At 42.1% G+C, this 20,252-nt stretch overlaps 1 protein-coding gene and 1 long non-coding RNA gene across 5 annotated transcripts in view; one reads left to right on the top strand and one right to left on the bottom strand.

Annotated features, from left to right (window-relative positions):
* LOC133479420 (protein argonaute-1) overlaps nucleotides 1–20,252 on the top strand; it is a 42,185-nt gene that overhangs the window by 10,453 nt on the left and 11,480 nt on the right. The window contains exons 3-15 of one of the 4 annotated variants that reach the window (XM_061776423.1): nucleotides 5,775–5,895; nucleotides 8,266–8,447; nucleotides 9,558–9,694; nucleotides 9,788–9,922; nucleotides 10,005–10,092; nucleotides 11,390–11,537; nucleotides 11,613–11,732; nucleotides 13,272–13,394; nucleotides 13,483–13,616; nucleotides 15,808–15,992; nucleotides 16,060–16,219; nucleotides 17,398–17,488; nucleotides 18,847–19,041. In XM_061776423.1, the coding sequence (XP_061632407.1) occupies nucleotides 5,775–5,895; nucleotides 8,266–8,447; nucleotides 9,558–9,694; nucleotides 9,788–9,922; nucleotides 10,005–10,092; nucleotides 11,390–11,537; nucleotides 11,613–11,732; nucleotides 13,272–13,394; nucleotides 13,483–13,616; nucleotides 15,808–15,992; nucleotides 16,060–16,219; nucleotides 17,398–17,488; nucleotides 18,847–19,041 (1,819 nt within the window). Of the gene's footprint in view, nucleotides 1–5,774; nucleotides 5,896–8,265; nucleotides 8,448–9,557; nucleotides 9,695–9,787; nucleotides 9,923–9,971; nucleotides 10,093–11,389; nucleotides 11,538–11,612; nucleotides 11,733–13,271; nucleotides 13,395–13,482; nucleotides 13,617–15,807; nucleotides 15,993–16,059; nucleotides 16,220–17,397; nucleotides 17,489–18,846; nucleotides 19,042–20,252 lie in introns of all 4 variants that reach the window. The other 3 variants (XM_061776422.1, XM_061776421.1, XM_061776420.1) reach the window with 3 other exon arrangements.
* On the bottom strand, nucleotides 9,573–18,399 carry LOC133479421 (uncharacterized). Its single transcript, XR_009788939.1, has 4 exons — nucleotides 18,180–18,399; nucleotides 18,041–18,118; nucleotides 17,037–17,162; nucleotides 9,573–9,710 (listed from the first exon to the last, which is right to left on the bottom strand). It is a non-coding gene; the product is annotated as an uncharacterized LOC133479421 (long non-coding RNA).

Raw genomic sequence — 20,252 nt, 5'->3', positions numbered from 1 at the left:
GCAAGGGTTAAGGTTTCCAATTAGGGTTTCATGCCACTGTTACTTTGTCAAGTTAGGGTTAGCATGGTCTGTGTACTTTGCGGCCATTCGTTGTTCTTTCTGATGTAGAGTTAGGGTTAGAAAACGAAAACGGGAAACAACCTGATTTTCGTTTTTTTTGTTTTGATGCATGTGACCCAAAAAATGGAAAACGACCATACTGCCATATACCATATAAATAGTCAATGTTTACTTGGCAGATGATTTGTTGTGTTTGTGAAGCCATTTGTTTTCTTTTTCAGGACTAAAATTGATGACAAATGAAATAAACGCAGATGACACCAATCTTGTATTTTTTTTCCTCAAACATCATGCTTGCCAATTTAAGAAGGAAGGGAGGTGTCTCATTTGTGATTTGTCACATCTGACTCGAATGGAAGAAAACAAACATGAAAGCCCAAAGTGGGAATCATCTGCTGACTCTTTGTCATTACGTCTCCTGAGAATCGTTTTCCTTTTCAGCCATCTTATTTGTCTGCTTTAGAGGGAAAAAGCATGTTGACACGACACGTTTCCTTCCTGTCGGAGCCGCGACAATTCTGACATTTTCCCACGGCGTTAAATAATGCTGAGTCAGGGTTTCAAGCCAGGACTTTACTGTACTTCTCAGCCCATCCTGACCGGATGGAGTTGTTCCTAATCTGACTAATTAAGGTGGACTAGATGTGACTGTGCTTAACAAGGTAGTTAATGTGGATAGGATGTGGTTTTTCCTTAATGAGATAATAAGTGATAGACCGCTGTTTCTGAACGTCGTAATTTGTGTGGATACGATGTATGTTTTTCTTCACAAGCTAATTTAGTTGCAAATAAGGGATGGACATTTCTCCAGAGGTGGATATTCCAAAATAGTCAGCAAAGCTACTGAAGCCCAAACTACCATGTCAGAGCGAGGCTGCAGGGGTGTGCCTGTGACAACGAGCATGTCTGAGATTGGCGAATGATTGACATCTCGCCTCATGCTTTCTGTCTCTGATTGCTTGTTCTTTCTCGGGCGTGTGGTTTCTTTAAAGCAAAAAAAAAAAAAGTGTAAAAACCCCTTTAAGGTGGATAAGGATGTGTCTGTTTAACACACTTAAGTAACTCATTCACTGCCAGTCGTTTTCAAAGCAGAGTTCCCCATATTGAGTCATTTTAGAGCATTTTTGACTGATCGTTTTGGGACACACAGAACATCCATCCATTTTCTGAGCCGCTTCTCCTCACTAGGGTCGCGGGCGTGCTAGAGCCTATCCCAGCTGTCATCGGGCAGGAGGCGGAGTACACCCTGAACTGGTTGCCAGCCAATCGCAGGGCACATACAAACAAACAACCATGCGCACTCACATTCACACCTACGGGCAATTTAGAGTCTCCAATTAATGCATGTTTTTGGGATGTGGGAGGAAACCGGAGTGCCCGGAGAAAACCCACGCAGGCACGGGGAGAACATGCAAACTCCACACAGGCGGGGCCGGGGATTGAACCCCGGTCCTCAGAACTGTGAGGCTGACACTCTAACCAGTCGTACACCGTGCCACCACACACAGAACATTGTGTTCAAAATGACAATATAAGAACCAAACCCACCAAAAGAAATTTTTTTTTTTGTTTTTTGTTTTTTTTAAATTTTTTTTTATAAATAGCTTTTACGTTCAGTAATCAGCAGTAGAACATGGATTGGTTTCAACGAAAATACTGGTTTCCGACCGAAAAGTGGAGAGAACAAGCTTTTTGTTAAAAGAAATGACGCTAATATTATTTTACGACACCTCAAACTGTAAAACAACAAAATGAGTGACAAAGGACTTTTAATGGCTAAATATTCATTTATTTACAGATATACAGTACACTACAACTATGAAATGGGTTGTGAGGGACGTTGACTCATTGCATGGATGAATGTCAGTGGCTTTTTACATGGCGTTTGAGACTATGACTTTTGCATTGGGCGCGGTTTGCGCCGATCCAATTTAAGCGCTAGTGACGTTTAAGTCTAGTTCATCAATCAAACGATACAAGAAAGTCACATGACCTCACACAACGTCTTCTATTGGGCTTCCCGGCCATAGGTATTAACACTAAATAAACCTCATCGTCTTGCCTACGTGGCGGCCACTTTGGGAAGGTCGTCGTTAATAACGACTCGTTACCATGAAGGCAACGCCACACTACTCTCTACATTTAGACGAACAAAAACAACAGATTGCATGTATTGTAGTATTTGTCTGGCACTGTCTGCCCAAACGTGGATATTGCAGCTCACTTATAACTTGAGAAATACTGTGCAGTAAATTGCAGATGTTTTGTTGTAGTTTTGACTGCGCGCACACACACACATGCACACACAGCAACATCAGAATTTGCACATTCACATTTTATTTATTTATTTATTTGTATTGATGTTCATGTTGTGGTTAAAAACAGTTACTATTTACTCAGTACTTCAGTAATTATTTCACTGTACTTTTTACTCTTACTCAATTTTTTGGAGGACTACTTTTACTTGTGTCACATTATTGTCAAGTAACTTACTTGAGCACAATATTTAGCTACTCTACCCACCTCTGGAGCAGACATCCTCTATTGCGACTCTTACTCTTAGTTGGTGATCACGGCTTTATGAAGCCAACAGAACCACATCATCTGCAAAAAGCAAAGATGCAATACTGAGGCCACAAAACCGGACCCCCTCTGCGCCTAGAAATTCTGTCCATAAAAGTTCTGAACAGAATTGGTGACAAAGGGCAGCCTTGGCCAACCCTCACCGGAAACGAGTCCGACTTACTGTCAACAATGCGGACCAAACTCTGAGACTGGTCGTGCAGGGACCGAACAGCCCGTATCAGGGGGTTCGGCACCCCATACTCCCAAAGCACCCCGCACAGGACTCTCTCCGAGGGACACGGTCGAACTCCTTCTCCAAGTCTACAAAACACAACTGCCATGCACCCTTGAGGACCCTGCCGAGGGTGTAGAGCCGGCCCACTGTTCCACAGCCAGGACGAAAACCACACTGCTCCTCCTGACTCTGAGATTCGATTTCCCGACGGACCCTCCTCTCCAGCACCCCTGCATAGATCTTACCAGGGAGACTGAGGAATGTGATCCCCTTGTAGTTGGAACACACCTTCTGGTACCCCTTTTTAAAAGGGGGGCCACCACCCCAGTCTGCCAATCCAGAGGCACTGTCCCCGATGTCCACATGATGTTGCAGAGGCGTGTCAACCAGGACAGCCCCACAACATCCTGAACCTTTAGGAACTCGAATCTCATCCACCCCTGGGGCCTTGCCAGCAAGGAGCTTTTTAACCACCTCTGTTACCTCAACCCCAGAGATAGGAGAGCCCGCCTCAGAGAACCCAGACTCTGCTTCCTCATTGGAAGGCGTGTCTGTGGAATTGAGGAGGTCTTCGAAGTATTCTCCCCTCCGACTCACAACGTCCCGAGTCGAGGTCAGCAGCGCCCCGTCCCCACTATACACAGTGTTGAGGTTGCACTGCTTCCCCCTCCTGAGACACCGGATGGTGGACCAGAATTTCCTGGAAGCTGTCCAGAAGTTGTTCTCCATGGCCTCACTGAACTCCTCCCATGTCCGAGTTTTTGCCTTAGCGACCAACAAAGCTGCATTCTGCTTGGCCAGCCGGTACCCTTCAGCTGCCTCAAGACTCCTGAGTCAGGAGTCCCACAAGCCAAAAAGGCACGATAGGACTCCTTCTTCAGCTTGACGGCATCCCTCACCACTGGTGTCCATCAACGGGTTCGGGGATTGCCGCCACGACAGGCACGTCTACCTTACGGCCACCTTCCGTTCAATAATAAATAAAAAAATAAATATTTGCCATGTACAGTCTGTTTTTTTCATGCAAACACATTTACAGATAACAAATACTTCACACTGCTGTATTTAAAAATGGACTCCAAGCTGTCCATGAAGTCATGTATTTTTTATTTATTGAACCTTATCCAGGTAAGGTATTTGCAATGCCAACCTGTGGTAACACATTGGTAAACATGTCCCAGCTTTTTTGGAACGTGTTGCAGCCATAAAATTCCAAGTTAATGATTATTTGCTAAAAACAATAAAGTTTATCAGTTTGAACATTAAATATCTTGTCTTTGTAGGGTATTCAATTAAATATAGGTCGTCGGTTTTTGTTTGATGTAGGCTATAATCATCAAAATTATACATCATGAAATATGTCACTGAGTGTGTGTAGTGCATCTGTATGAGTTTCACTTTTTGAATTGAACTTCCTAACTAAATTTAAGCTTTAGACACTATAATTTATTGAGATGTACCTGTACGTTAGTAGCAGTAAATGTTTGGATTCCAGGTGATAAATATAAACATCCATGGCAGTGATTGATTGAAAGTAGACCAGGATGTGGCTGTTTCTTAATGCGCTTAAGGATGAGTTTGATGAGTTAATTTAATAAAAATAAATACAACGAGAATTAAGGTGGACCCCGTGCTGCTGTTCCTAACAAGCTAATTAAAGTGGACCTGGCTTTCTTTAAGGAGCTAGACAAAGATATGTTTCTTAAGGAGATCATTAGGATGTGGGTGTTCCTCATCTCAACTCAACTCACCTTTATTTATAGAGCACTTTAAAACAACCACAGGTGCACACAAAGTGCTGTACATTATATAAAAATAGAATGTAAAAGCAAGTTAACATAGGGCATATTAAAACAAAAGATTAATAGCAACGTTAAAAACAATTCCTGACCAAGCTAATTAAGGTGAACCGGAGATGGGGCGGTTTCTAAACAAGATAATTAATTAAGGTGGACTGGATGTGGCTGTTCCTAAATGAGTTACTTAAGGTGGAATGAATGTTTCTGTTCCTTAACATGCTAATTAAGGTGGACTAGATGTGGCTATTCCATAACAAGGTATTTATTCAAGATGGACAGGATGCAGCTGTTCCTTAACTCGTTATTTAAGATGGAATGGAGGAATTATTAAGATGGTTTTCTGTTTCTCCGTTAATTTCTTCAAAACTCTCAACTCAAGACAATGCAAAACCAGTGTCCAACCCCCCGCACCCCACCCCCCCACAAACCCTTGTGTCCTTCCACTGAAGTCTGGAGAGAGCCTTTGAGCTTCACTCCCTCTTGACTTGAGGATTTTGAGACAAAGGCTACCCAGAAGGTATCCAAAGATCACACCCTTTGACCTCCACCCTTCCTCCCTTTCTCGTATTGAGAAGTGGGCCTCACGCCCTCCTCACCGTCCTAGGCTCATTCCTTCTTTTTGTCCTTGCCTCACCCCCACCTCCTCCCATGACAGCTGCGTCACGCACAATTGATAATTCCGTCATCTCTGGTCACAATAGAGCAGTGATTTCCAACCTTTATGGAGCCAAGGCACATATTTTACAATTGAAAAATCTCACGGCACACCAACAAACAAAAATGTCACAAAAAGTGGATACATTAATTATTGTATGTACTTCCTGCCATCTAATATAATAGCATTTATTTGTTCTGTCTGTTACTATGCCTCACTGGCATAAACAGATGAACAAAGATACATTATTTCTTGTAATTAAAAACTTTTTTTGAGGAATTATGTAAAATTTCATAATTTCCCATGGCACACCTGAAAACCGCTCACGGCACACTATTGTGCCACAGCACACTGGTTGGCAATAAGAGCGCTGCAATCAAGGGGATGGCTTTAACTGATGGAGCGTCATGGGTGGCGCGTGTTAATGCTGCATTTGTTTCGTTTTGTGACCTCCCCGCAGGGAGGTGGTGGAGTACATGGTGCAGCACTTCAAGCCACAGCTCTTCGGCGATCGCAAGCCTGTGTACGACGGCAAGAAGAACATCTACACGGTGCTGGCACTGCCCATTGGTAGTGAGAAGGTAGTTGAAAAAAGTTGACTGAGCTGCCATAACATATAACTAGAACACCCAAATATTGCATTTATTGTATTTGAAATGGGAATAGAAAGGACTGGGGGATAGGGACCAGGCCTAGAGCAAATAATCGTCCGTGAACAATCCGGTATAAGCGCAACCCATTTCCACATTCGGCAAAACGGGTCTAAGCACTTCCTCCCTGTTCGGGTGAATGGTGAAGGGGCCGTGACAAAGCAACCGTAGGACCTTTAAACGTCTTTTTAAGTGTCTTTTTAACACAAGTCACCACAGAGCCACCAAAGATGACCATATTCGATGTTTAGGCTTTGTTTACAGATATCATATATTTTCAAAGATAAATAATATAGATGCATTTAACTTTTGTCCGAAGACACCAGCCATAAATAAAACCAAATTTTAGCAAGATCGGCTTCAAACAATCATGTAATCAAAGTCGTCATGCTCGTCAGCGAAGTATACATAGGAAGTCATTTATCCCCTTTTCCATTTCGACAGGCAAGTTAATTCAAAAATAGATGTGGTGAAAATTCAGTTAACATGATCACTGAAGGACTGGCTAATTAATTGACTTTAATTAATTATTTAATGCCTGTTTTGATGCTAAAATGGATAGCGCGCTGTGGTCTACTAGCAGGCTAAGCATCATGTTTTTAGAAATTACTCAAAGACAACCCGACCGAACATTTTTGGCCTGCTTCACGTCAAGCCACGCAACCTAACGCCACTTAACTGTTGCGCAGTGTGTGGCGTATTGCTACTAGTTTTCACGAGTGGACGACCGTTGGCAATCAGTTTTGCTGTGAGTCAAAATTTGTATCGCAGGTAAATGACGTTGCAAATTTGCAGAAATACCGGCCACTTAAAAATGCCATGTTGAATCACATGATCATCACAAAAAAATGACAAAGCGGTGTTCACTCGGCCGCCGCCAAGCTGTACCAATAGGGCCTGGAAACGAGTCGTCATTGTGTGCGTATCTGGCATGTTGGATGCTAGCGCTCTCTTGTTTACAACACAAGACGTGCTCTGTTGCTGTGTTCCCTCCATGTTAATGTCATATTTTGCCAGCTGAATTGAAACCTGGTGTGACATTGCTGTGTTAGGGAGTGCGACACCTCCTCATATAATCGCAAAGGGGAAAAACGTCGACAATGTACTACTTTATTACATGTATCTCGCTTGACGGAACAAAGAGGGAAGCCTCGTTTCAGAGCTCACAAAGAGACATCGGCTGGCTTGGTTGTCAGGTGTAAGCCAAGAGAAAAAATCTAACCTTCGACAATATCACGACAATGCGGTATATAATAATTTTTGTATCCTGTTCTTTTCGCTCCTTTCGTCGTGCCGCGATAAACTCACACAGGCGCTCAACATTACACACTGGATCGTTGTGATTGTTGATTACATATTTTAATAGTAATTTTAGCTGGGTTAATAAATAATATCCGTGATCGTAAATATATATACCTTAGCTGGACTTTTGAAATCGATAGTTAAAAAGCAAATACACATGCTACTTGGTAGAGCTCTTTGTCCAAATGTGTTGGCATTGTTCGCCGGCCGGCTTCAGCATGTTAAGGTTCTGCATCCACCCGTTGGTAAACTAACTGTACATTAGAGCCCAGCAACTTGTCATTTTTTAACTTCTCCAAAGTGTAGGCGCTCACAGGATACACAAGCTAAGCGAAAATATCTGCTGTAGCCTGCACAACGGAGGCTGGAGGTCCAGGTCGCTGCTGCTCTCCGAATTAGGGATTTAATACTGATCGAAACCATTTATGTGTATGTTTTCCCACTGCGGTCTCCGGCATTGTGATCTAGTTTTTCCACTGTAAATTCCCTTCTCTTTCCCGCAATATAAACATCTTTTTTATTACAATTTAAATATGTACCTGTGGCTAAAAAAACAATTTTGGAGTCTCTTGTTGCCGAAATGCACGAGTACATTCAATGAGTGGAGCTAATAGCTTCTCAAATATACACACACTCTCCTCTTATTCTCTACCGTTCCCGCTCTTTGTATAGAATATAGCCACAGAGACCGGGGGAATCGGCTTCATCCTTGACAATCGCACCATGTTGTTTGTGGTTCAATTAAAAAAATATATATAGTACAGTATATTCAGAGCCTCAAAAGTTTGTTTCCCAATAAGAACAAGTTTTTCCATTGCAGATGTACGCCGGTCAGTTGTCGTCTGCCTATTTACAAATATTATGAAGGTCTATAATGTATGTATGAGGAAAGGATCACTTTTCAGTGTTATTAAGACTTCCACTAATCCTTAAAAGGGTGATACAACCTTATTATTAACATATTTTGACATTTTGTACACCTCTCTGTTGTCATTCCAGGTGGATTTCGAGGTCACCATTCCAGGCGAGGGCAAGGACCGAATCTTCAAAGTGTCCATCCGTTGGCTGGCCAAGGTTTCGTGGCGCCTGCTGCAGGAAACGCTGGTCAGCGGGCGGCTGCAGGTGCCCCTCGACTCGGTGCAAGCCCTGGATGTAGCCATGCGGCACTTGGCCTCTATGAGGTACGCCTTTGGGTGGCTGCGGCTCAGTAGGAAGAGCAGGTCGTGCAGTGACCGAAGGATACCTGGTTCGAATCCCGGCTACGACTGTCCGCATGTCGAAGTGTCCTTGGGCAAGACATTGAACCCTAATTTGTTCCCAGTGGGCCTGGCAGCACTTTCCATGGCAGCAGTCGCCCATTAGTGTATGAATGTGTATGTGAGTGGGTGAATGTGAGGCTTTGTAAAGCGCTTTGCACTGTGATGGTGTAGATAAAGCATAAGTGCAGTCCATTTACCATTTTTGACATCGCACCTTATTGTGGAACCTCAAAAGTTGGCAGTTTTTCCCCCCATATGAAATAATGGGACTAGAAATTCGTAAAACTGTACAGCCCAGCCAATGTTTTTCGTAAAATCTTTACATTGTTAACAGATAAAAGAAATGGCTGTGTATTAAAAAATACACAGCCACGACCCCTTTAGGGTCCCACAGCCACGACCCCTTTAGGGTCCCTGAAGGTGTGAAAATGACCTGAAAAATATATGGAGTTTCTGACTGACCACTTTCTTCCATGGTACCTAAAGAAGAACTGTGCTTTCAATAACAATCTTCAGGCATTACAATGCACCTCCAAGAAATTCAAGCAGAAAACACAAGTTTAATGGTTGTAAGAATCTGAATCTACGATCAAATAAGGGTTCCTATGTCACAGTGTAACTTCAGTAAATGACAATTGTCAGTTCTTTAAAACCGGTCAATGTCTTTGTTATGTGTAATAATTCGGAACAGCGCATATGAACTTTTTTATTTAAAAAACAAAAACAAAAAACAACTCATCATTATCATTGGGTTAGTTTGTTCTAAAGCATTTGAATTCTATTCAAACAGTTGATGACTTGAAAATGATCCCAACTGTCATTTGTATCAATCACAGAAAAATCACAGAAAAATATAATTTGCATAATAATTTGGAACGGAGTGTATTGTTATCATCACACAAGATGTTGGACTTTAGAGCTTCCAATAGGATTTTTGAATGGTGACAAATCATTCCATGTTATAAGACATGAAGTCATGCCGAGTCATTTTCACTCACACACGTCATCTTTTTTGTCAACTTCTCCAATTAGGTACACTCCAGTGGGTCGCTCGTTCTTCTCTCCGCCCGAGGGCTACTACCACCCTCTGGGGGGCGGCCGGGAGGTGTGGTTCGGCTTCCACCAGTCGGTGAGACCCGCCATGTGGAAGATGATGCTCAACATCGATGGTAAGTCCCAAGGCTCCTGACATGGAAAAAAGCCCATTTAAAAAGAAAAATAGCAGTGGTCTGGATTCCTCACGGTTCTTTGGCTCCCTCCAGTGTCTGCCACCGCCTTCTACAAAGCCCAGCCTGTCATCGAGTTCATGTGTGAGGTTCTGGACATCCGCAATATAGATGAGCAGCCCAAAACGCTCACCGACTCGCAACGGGTCCGTTTCACTAAGGAGATCAAAGGTGGGGGACTTTTAACTCCAACTGATGGAAATAATTTGTAAAAATTTAGTAGTGTCAGGTCTCGTGTACCCTACTTCTCCAGGTCTCAAAGTGGAGGTGACACACTGTGGGCAAATGAAGAGGAAGTACCGTGTATGCAATGTCACCCGACGTCCTGCCAGCCATCAGACGTAAGTGCCATGATGACGATGCAGATGTGTGGCATGCCTCACTGCAACCATGCTAAAGCAATTTAAAGAGACACTGTCCACATGAGGATATTGTAAGCTCATATTTTTGTTTGTCATCTAACACAAATAGGAGTTTACACTAACAAATGAGTTACACCTGCATAATCACAATGAGATCCAATAAAAGAGCTGTATCAAAATGTTGCCTTTATTTAACCCACCTGTTGTGTTGTGTGTCAGAATGACGTGTTAAAAAAAACTGGTGCCAGCTTTGTTCCTTTCTTCTTTATTATATAAAGTAAACAATAAGATCAAAACGCACTGTACCTTTTTAGGTATTTTTACCGTTTTTTTGCTGATAAGTGCTTTAACTGACAATGTTTGCACTTGGACTTTAGGAATTATGTTGTCAGTAGTTTACAGAACAAAAATGTTGATTTTACTCAAGATTATACTTGTATAGTAAAATATGAGAAATTGATAATTGTTTTACATTACTGGTAGGAAACAAACGCAACATGACATGAGGATTAAAGATCTTTAATCACTGACATTGACGGCTGTTAAATTGAAATATCCATGTTAACATGGAGGACTGGCAGTGAATGAGTTAAAAAATAAATAAATAAATAAATAATCCACCGACATGGCAAATAGTAGCATTGTTGTATTTTAATTCTAACTGAACTTTAGCATAACAGGATTTGAAATGAGCAAAACCACCAGCAGATTTTCTGTGTTTTACTTGCATTTACTTTTCTTAAAAAAAATTATAAATATGATATAATATATTGCGGATGTCGCCCACACCTTATGATATTTAATAAATGGGAGGTTGTAAATTTGATTAAAGTGGCCTTAAAAAAACATACCATACCATTAGAGCAGGGATGGAGAACCTTTTTCCTATCAGGGACCAATATAGCTCTTCATTTGAGTCCTTTGATGGCCATGAAAATGTATGGAAAATTATATATATATACTAGGGATTTCCTGATCCCATCACATGATCGAAAATTTGGGTCGATCACGTCATTTTCAACTGATCGAGATCGGCTGAAAAGATTGGTGTCACAAAGAAATAAAATAATTCCAAGGGACAAAGATCTTGCCAAATGGAACAGTCATAGCTTCTTCGTTTTATATTAAACAATGTAGCTTTAAAAAAAAAATAATAATAATTTAAATACATGTATGTATGTATAGACATGATACTTAAAATCAATAATTCAGACTCGGGTGAAAAAAACTGTTATCGGGACAGCCCTAATATATACATGAACTGTATATCTTGCAGGTTCCCCCTCCAGCTTGAAAGCGGGCAGACAGTAGAATGCACCGTTGCCCAGTATTTCAAGCAGAAGTACAACCTGCAGCTAAAATACCCCCACCTGCCCTGCCTGCAGGTGGGGCAGGAGCAGAAGCACACATATCTGCCCCTAGAGGTGAGGAAGCGTATTACATGACAATGATGTGTCCCTCGTGTGGATTTTAAAACTTCTCGGCCCAAAATGTGGCAGGTGTGTAACATCGTGGCGGGCCAAAGATGTATCAAGAAGTTGACAGATAATCAGACATCCACCATGATCAAAGCCACTGCTCGTTCAGCGCCGGACAGACAGGAAGAGATCAGCAGGCTGGTGAGTTCAATCACCATCCATCCATCCATGAATCAAATTTTCTAACGAAAATCCCTAGGAAGGTTTATATTTGCCTAAAGATGCCACAAGATGGCGGCAAAGCACTACTTTTCTATTAGATATGTCTATGACCTCGTAAATGAAGCTTCTCTCCTCACGTCAACATAGTTCCTTGGCACCAAGATGCCACAAAATGACCAAAGCGATACTTACCTCTTAGACAAGGCTTCGGCCTGAGCACTAAATCAATGGATAGGTGAGCTTCCCAGTGAATAATGGAGCATCAGTTCCAAAAATAAACCCGTGCGGTGGATTCCAGAGTGTGCAGGGGAACATCGTAAAGACACATTCACACCTATAGCCAATTTAGAGTCGTTCTTTGAACTTGACAGGTGTACGGTGGATAACCAATCTGCAGCTTACTAGAGAAGCTAACTTGTAAAAAGAAGTTAACCAATAATTGGTTTTCGGGCATGTTGAGGCCTGCAAAAGTGTTGATAAGAATGATAATTAAAACCGCAAGCAGCGGCGAATGGGCCTTCTCCCTACTTTTTTCATGGCAAATCCTCGAAAGGATTGTCAACTTTCCCAAGTAGGACTCTGGCAACACACAAACTCTGTAATTCACCCCAAAATGGCCAACTCTCTATTCAATCTGGGTATGGGTCTTTGTGAGACTTTTTTGTGCGTCCTGTTCAGGGGTGTTGAACAGGGGGTAAACACTGTCAAGGGGCCCTGACAATTTGGGGGGCCCCTGGCTGTCTGAGGGGGGGCCTCCAGGAAGTTTCTGTATGGGGGCCAATAATATGGCGCTACGCTCCTGGTCCTGTTATGAACTTATGATAGACATGTCCACCCAATTTCATGTCCATCGGTGAAACCTATTGTCAGGTGCTAAATTTTTCTTTAACATTCTGACACTAGGGGGGTTTACATGGAGCCTTCTATTCCAATTATAAACAGTTTAGAAGCCCACACCTAATGAAAATGCTCCACATAAACACTTGAATCGGAATAAACAGGACAAATCCAAATGGAATTTCATTCGGTTTCACAGGGGTGGAATATTGCTTTTGCCAAACCGAGCAGAAGTAAATTTTTGTCATGTAAACCGTGTGCGCGTGTTACATGGCTGTTCTGATTAAATGTCGTGCACACGTATATCTTCAGTCGGAATAATTTCAATTGGAATGACGAAAAAGTCTCCATGTACACTCGGCTATTCCTCGAAATGATCATGAAACTTTGATGCCAAATTAGACGGCATAGGAAAAAAAGATGAGCAATTTAGCGTTTCCCCTCTGTCTGGGGCTCCTAATTGAGCTCATTTGGACAAATTTGCTAATTGCAGTGTGTTAAAGTACGAGCCCTGGAATTTGCCCCAAAATGGCCAATGTCTTGTTAATTTCCGGACATGGGTCCTTGAGACTTATTCGTGCATCCTGTTATGATAGACATGTCCACCCAATTTTGTGTCGGGGGCAAAAATATGTTCCTAATGTTCGGGAGTACTGATTAGTTTTGATTTTCTCGTAACAGATGAAGAACGCCAACTTCAACCTCGACCCGTACATTCAGGAGTTTGGCATCAAGGTGAAAGACGACATGGCTGAGGTGACGGGCAGAGTGCTCCCAGCCCCGATCTTGCAGTACGGTGGACGGGTAAATATTTTAACCACAACAAACTGGTGCATCACTTTGTCCCTGAAAACTGTATAGTGAACATGTTTTGGGGTGTGTTACGTCACAGAACCGAGCTATTGCCACCCCCAACCAGGGTGTGTGGGACATGAGGGGAAAGCAGTTCTACAACGGCATCGAGATCAAAGTGTGGGCCATCGCCTGTTTTGCCCCGCAGAAGCAATGCAGAGAGGAGGTGCTTAAGTAAGTGTGAATGTTAGCCTAAGCCCCTTTTACGCTGCCCAATCTAGCCAGGATGCTCTGCATAATCTGTAACAACACGGAATGGGAGGAAGTTGATCTAGTAATGTTCTGCCTTTGGAGGTAGTATCCGAGCCGTAACAGAGGTGGGACCCTGGCTGTGTGTATAGGGTGGAAAGTTTAGCACCAGACTTCTCCCACACTGGTAATGCGAAGTTGACCTGGCAATTTTCCAACTTTGGAGGGAGTATCAGAGAGGTTTGGCAGATATGGCCAAACTTTATATCATGGTAAAAATCGAATCCCTTCACTGTTACAGTATAAAATGCAATATAAACTGAAGTGTAAAGATAATGCAAGTATTTCCTAATGGATTATGTAGTCCCTCAGCAAAGATAAATGGATTAAAAAACACACAAACACACAAAATACAAAACAAACATATAATGTAATTTTGAGAACATTTATTTTGCGGATCTCAAAACAAAACAAAAACAATCAGCACACTAAAATAGTGCAAACGAACCCAAATAGCATTGCTGATATTATTAAATATTTAATTTACGGTTTTTGGACATTTGTGCTAACTCTGTAGCTGTTGAAATATTTTCTCTCGAGACACTTATTAATTTACCTGCTAACTTGTTGTTCATAGTTGGTTACTCTCTGCTGTCTCAGACAGACTTCTGTTAAAAGTCTACTGTACCACCTACACACTTATTCTGGTGGTTTTGCTACTTTTCATGTTAGCAGTTAGCAGGGCTTCTCCGTCTTCTCCTGTTCTATCTTCTTGCTTAGTTTGTCACGTTTAGTTACTCCTCTTCCCCCTTTAGTGATAACGATACGTGTCAGAAGTGTAGTTTATTCGCTGCCTATGAGGCAAGGATTAATAACATGGAAGAGAGGATCCGGACCGTGGAAAGATGGTGTTTAAGCGACGCCAGCTATGTAGCTGCCTAGTATTGCCCCAATAGTTCCCGAGCAGCTGGGAAAGCAGGGAGAATTAGTGATTGTCACGTAGGCGCATCGTAGGCGCAGGTGCTGTGTGGCAGCTGCTCCTCCCACTCTTAGGAGTGACATGTTTGAAGCCTTTTTCACACTGAGGCTGATACAATAAATCATAAACAAGCGTTATCGTGATTAGTCGGTAGAGTACAAATTAGGGCTTGACTGCCTGGCCTCTGCAACGCTGATATACAGTTTTCCAGAAACAGTAAATGCTGTTCACTGTTGGATGTCCTTGCCCCATTTGTCCATTAGATAAAGCTCTGACTCCATTCAATCTAATGAGCATCTTTACAGAGTCCTAGTTATCGCTGGCGCGAACACGGACGGGCATGATTTACAGCAACATTGCGGGATTACTGGGCTACGTTCGTGCTGCAGAAACTCCTGAGCATGATATTGCTTTTACAGCAAAATATTTACAGCTTCTCACTGTCACCAACAGGCATAGAGAACACTATGCAGCACGTTCTTAAATCTACCGCTTACAACAGGAGAGCGTTTTTGGATAAGTTTCAGCGTTTGCGTGACTGTGGACACACATTTTTTGACGGCAAACATTGTTTCCGCGAAACTTTTGAAAAACAAATTAAGAAAAAGATTGGCTCCCGTTTCAGTTTAATGCTCTCTCTGTACATCATATATTTAAAATGCAACCTGATGACGTTTTGACATCTAAGAAAGGTGTCTTTGGTTTTTATTAGTCTTCACTTGATGGCAAAGAAAATAATGGATTAGAAAAAAATGTGATTTTAATGTTAAAGAGCTTCATGCATAATGTTTTGCCAGTAACTTCACTCACTATGTTGATTATATACTGCAGAAGTTTTTGTTTGTACTTGAAAATTCCTCTCTGTTGTAAAGTTAAACACAAAAGGACAAAGTAGTGTAACACAGTCAAATGTTCTGCCTTTCATTCATATCGTTATTGTTGTAAGTGTTAAGGGACACAAAAAGTTATTTTATTCATTATATAGTTTTTAAATTAATCAGCTATCGGAATTTTATCTGCCAAGGATAGGAATCGGCATCAAAAACTCCTCAGTCAGGCCGGAGTCCATATCCCTACCGTAGGAAAAATTTATACCGTCCCCCGCATATAGCACACACACCGCGCAACCCTAGTATCAGAGCCATAACAGAGGAGAGGGAAGAAACTATGGAATCAATTATTATTCTATCTTCTTAGGAACTTCACAGACCAGCTACGGAAGATCTCCAAGGACGCCGGCATGCCCATCCAGGGACAGCCGTGCTTCTGCAAGTACGCCCAGGGAGCGGACAGCGTGGAGCCCATGTTCAGACATCTGAAGAACACCTACTCGGGGCTGCAGCTCATCATCGTCATTCTGCCTGGCAAAACCCCCGTCTACGGTAAAAAGATGATGTCATCGTAATGTGGTGTGAGCTATACAAGCTGATGCTGCATCTCCATGTTCAGCCGAGGTGAAGCGCGTTGGAGACACTCTGCTGGGCATGGCCACGCAATGTGTCCAAGTGAAGAATGTGGTGAAGACGTCCCCCCAGACCCTTTCCAACCTCTGCCTCAAGATCAATGTCAAGCTGGGGGGCATCAACAACATCCTGGTGCCTCACCAAAGGTAACCCATTATATTGTAATATACATATTTTTTATATTGTAATATTAGAGGAGACATCATGCATCCATTCATCCATTTTCTATAGCGCTTGTCCTCATTTGGGTCAGGGATAAAGTCTATTCTAGCTGAATTTAGCTGACAGGTAGTTTACACACTGGACTGGGCGCCAGTCCATCACAGGGCACATATAGACAAACAACCATTCAGACTCACATTCACACTTATAAACAATATAGTATCTTCAGTTAACCTAACATGGATGTTTTTGGATTGTGGATGGAAGCCAGACATACAGTATGCATTTTCTCACAATTTAAAACAGTCCCCAGGTACTTGAAAAACACGACTGTGAAATGCTTTCGTCAAAATACATCAAGCAGCAAGAATTATAGGATACTATTCAGACTCTATTTCTTGTCTAGGTGAAATTAGTCCATTTTAGGGGCTGGGCCTGTCTGATGTAAGAGCGCGACTGTACTGTATACCCCCCCCCCCCCCCCCCATATACTGCTGGGCCAATGGCAGTTCTGGCTTTTGTTACCATGACGACCGGGAGCAGCACCGTAACTACAGCGGCTTCTGCTTGTGAGAGCATGTCTGTGTGTGTGCGGGGGTGGGGTTGTGGTGAGCATCCATCAAGACAATAAAAGCCTATTTACTCGTGGTGGCAGTATTTCCTACAAATACCTCCCAACCCCCAAATAGACAATTTCACCACGCAACCAAGTTTGTGCCGCATATTAGAAGCTAATGCTAGTCTGTGTACAACACAACTCTGCTTACTAGTTGGCTTTGATGTGATGCAGGGGTGTCTCACCTGTGTCAGATGTAGGTGTTTCTGCATAATACTGTAGTTCTTCTGCATGGAAGTGTTTCAGACAGTGTAGTCCAGCCGTCGCTTGCAAGTGATTCTGGATCTTCAACCATCTTAGCGGGGCATGTGCTGAGAAACAGTGTGTGAGGGCAAATATTATGTAAATTAGCTCCACGGTTGTATAACCAAGGGAGACGACACACATTTTCAGAATTATGTAGCTGACCAAAGATTTACTTGGTTATTTAATTTGATGAGTGGGTACTCCAGAGACCTAACTAGTTGTATAAGGCATTAAACAGTCCGTTTTCCATCGTATGTCGCCCTTTAAGTTACATGATATAGCTTGCGTTTGCTCTTTCAGGTCAGCGGTGTTCCAGCAGCCTGTTATCTTCCTCGGAGCTGATGTGACTCACCCCCCTGCTGGAGACGGCAAGAAACCCTCCATCACAGCTGTAAGTCTCATAACCCAGAGTGAACAGGAAGGTGATACTGTCACGTAGTGGTGGTTTATGGGTAGGCTTTACACGATCAGGATTTTTGGGGCCGATCAACAAGTTTAAAAAAACGATAACCAATAACTGATCTGATGACAAGATGGAGCAATGTGTACTTGTCTTGACTTGTTCATTTACTGTATATACTTGTGTACTGCATACGGAGTATTCTCTAGTCAGGTCATGTATTCTAATCTATTTACGTTGGCATTAGATTTTCAAAGTTGCCTTTCTCTTAGGTTTTCCTCTTAGGTAGAAAAAACATTTGCAGCATTGATCTATTCGATGTGAGACAAATTGAAGTCTCTCGTGACTTGCAAACGTCACGTGACTTCCTACTTATTTCTTAGAATTTATCATTTATTAACTCATACACTCCCCTGCACAAAGTATTACTGTAATTTCTCGTGTATAATATGCTCGAGTATAATGCGCCCCCCCCCCCCAAAAAAATGCGCATTACACACGAGAAATTGCTGTAAAATAGTGAGTCCAATTCCTTTAACTCACCAGTTTTCTTAATTTTTCACCAATAGATGGGTCTCTGGTTTCATGTTGGTTACACCTCTTAACTATTATGAAAGCAGTCTGTAAAGGAAAAACTGCGTTATTCAGCGTTATTTTTTTGAATAATCAATATATGACACACCTGTCAGTAACATGATCCAATTCCTTTGCTTGCATGAAATGACAGGTTCAAACAAAAGATTCTATCTTCTAATGCTGAGTACGTGTCTGACGCCGAAAAACTGAACAAAAAATGAGAATGAGGAAGGTGTCGGTAAAAGGAAACAAATGTCTCATCATACTGAGTCACGTTGAAAAAATTGAGATGACGTCAACCCCTCAGCCGCCGCTGACCTCAGCCGTGCTGCGATTGGTCGCCGTGTTGCCTAGCAATGGTGACAGATGCTTGAATCACACGGCGGGGGGAGGGTGCTGAGCGTTTACATGATCAAGAGTTCTGTGATTTTTTTGCGAATACTTTTTTTTCCTAAAATTGGTAAAATGTAGTTATTCGTATATTTCATTAAATAATTGCTTATTAATTTATTGCAAATAATAATTCAGCTTATGTTCGTAAAATCAACAGTTTTACAGATACATAACATGAATCAAAATACGAATTATTGTATTACATTATTTTACATCTGCATGTAACCTAGAAATATTAATTGGTTGATGAGGTGTAAATCAAATTTGGACCTTGGGCACAAAAGTTTGCCCACCCCTGTTCTAGATCCTCCCTCGCTTCCCCGTCTCTTGCCACTAGATCGCGCTAATGCTCACCTCGGTTCTACCTCTCGCTCTTTTAGGTGGTGGGCAGCATGGATGCCCACCCCAGCCGGTACTGCGCCACCGTGCGGGTCCAGCGGCCCCGGCAGGAGATCATCGAGGACCTGTCCTACATGGTGCGCGAGCTGCTCATCCAGTTCTACAAGTCCACTCGTTTCAAGCCCACCAGAATCATCTTCTACAGGGATGGCGTTCCCGAGGGACAGCTGCCGCAGGTCGATACCGAACGATGGGATGATGAAATTATGAAATGAGAGATGTTATGCATTTTTCTTACTATTCAAAATAGTTCCCAGGTGTCTTAACATGTGACATTTCTGTGACATTCTGTGTTCAGAGTACAAAATGGATTAAAAAAAATTACAGCTCTCTTACGTTCACTTGAAAGAGTTTTGGGATTGTTTTATGCAAATGAGCCGCTGCTCTCCCCGCCCACCTCTACAATGCAGAGTGTGGAGTGAGCCTCCATAAGAGGCATTTTCAATGGTGGAGGCAGCACTTCATCGCCAAGTGGAAGAATTACTGTATACTTTTTGCTTTGACATGGCAGTGTTTCAGACAGTGTTGTTCCGCTGTTGCTAGAAATGGATGGTCTTCACCCAGCCGAGCTGTCAAGCCATTGACGGATAGACTTCAGAGATCTAGCTATTTCTATACTTGAAGCAATTAAAATTTCCGTATTATTAAATACACCCTTTGTTCTTTATTTTAAGTTCAAGGTTTATAAATATCCATAATAGAACAAGAAGTACCACATATGCCAATACCTTTTATACATATAAAACCCAACTGGTGCTACAATAGGTTAGCAAGTGGTCTTATGTCCACAATTCATCACTAAACTGCTGATAGGGGAGGTATTTGTTTGGTTGCAAGGCCTTTTTTCTAAATTTTTTGAATAATATCGAACATTACTGGTCTTTTACAATTTATGTACAAGGGAATATGGCGTTTTTAACAAAATAAGCACTTAAACATAAATCATCATGGATCAACCACACTTTTAAGAATAAGAATCATCTTTATTTTTCCAAGTATGTCCAAAAAAAACACAAGGAATTTGTCTCCGGTAGTTAGAGCCGCTCTAGTACGACAACAGACAGTCAATTGACAGAGAACACGTTTGAGACATAAACACATTGAGAAAACAGTCACTGAGCAATAAAGGGTTGCTTGTTATCTGGTGATGCCCATACATTTTTTCTTTTTTTTGACAATTGTGCAAAAAGATGCAGAGCCCTCTAGCACTTAGAGAGCAGTTTGAATGACTGATATAGCAATAGTCCGGTGCAATGACCATTGTGAAAAGGGTGCCGAGACTTCAAGGAGTGTATGCAAGTTTAAAGTGACTAGTAGCGCGATAATCTGGGACAATGTTGATTGTGCAAATGTTGCAGATACACCTCAGTCAGTGTGCAAGTGGTGC

The sequence above is a fragment of the Phyllopteryx taeniolatus genome, chromosome 6 (assembly GCF_024500385.1).
Source record: "Phyllopteryx taeniolatus isolate TA_2022b chromosome 6, UOR_Ptae_1.2, whole genome shotgun sequence".
In the NCBI taxonomy this organism is placed as follows: domain Eukaryota; kingdom Metazoa; phylum Chordata; class Actinopteri; order Syngnathiformes; family Syngnathidae; genus Phyllopteryx; species Phyllopteryx taeniolatus.
This window is presented reverse-complemented; position numbering and strand designations above follow the sequence as displayed.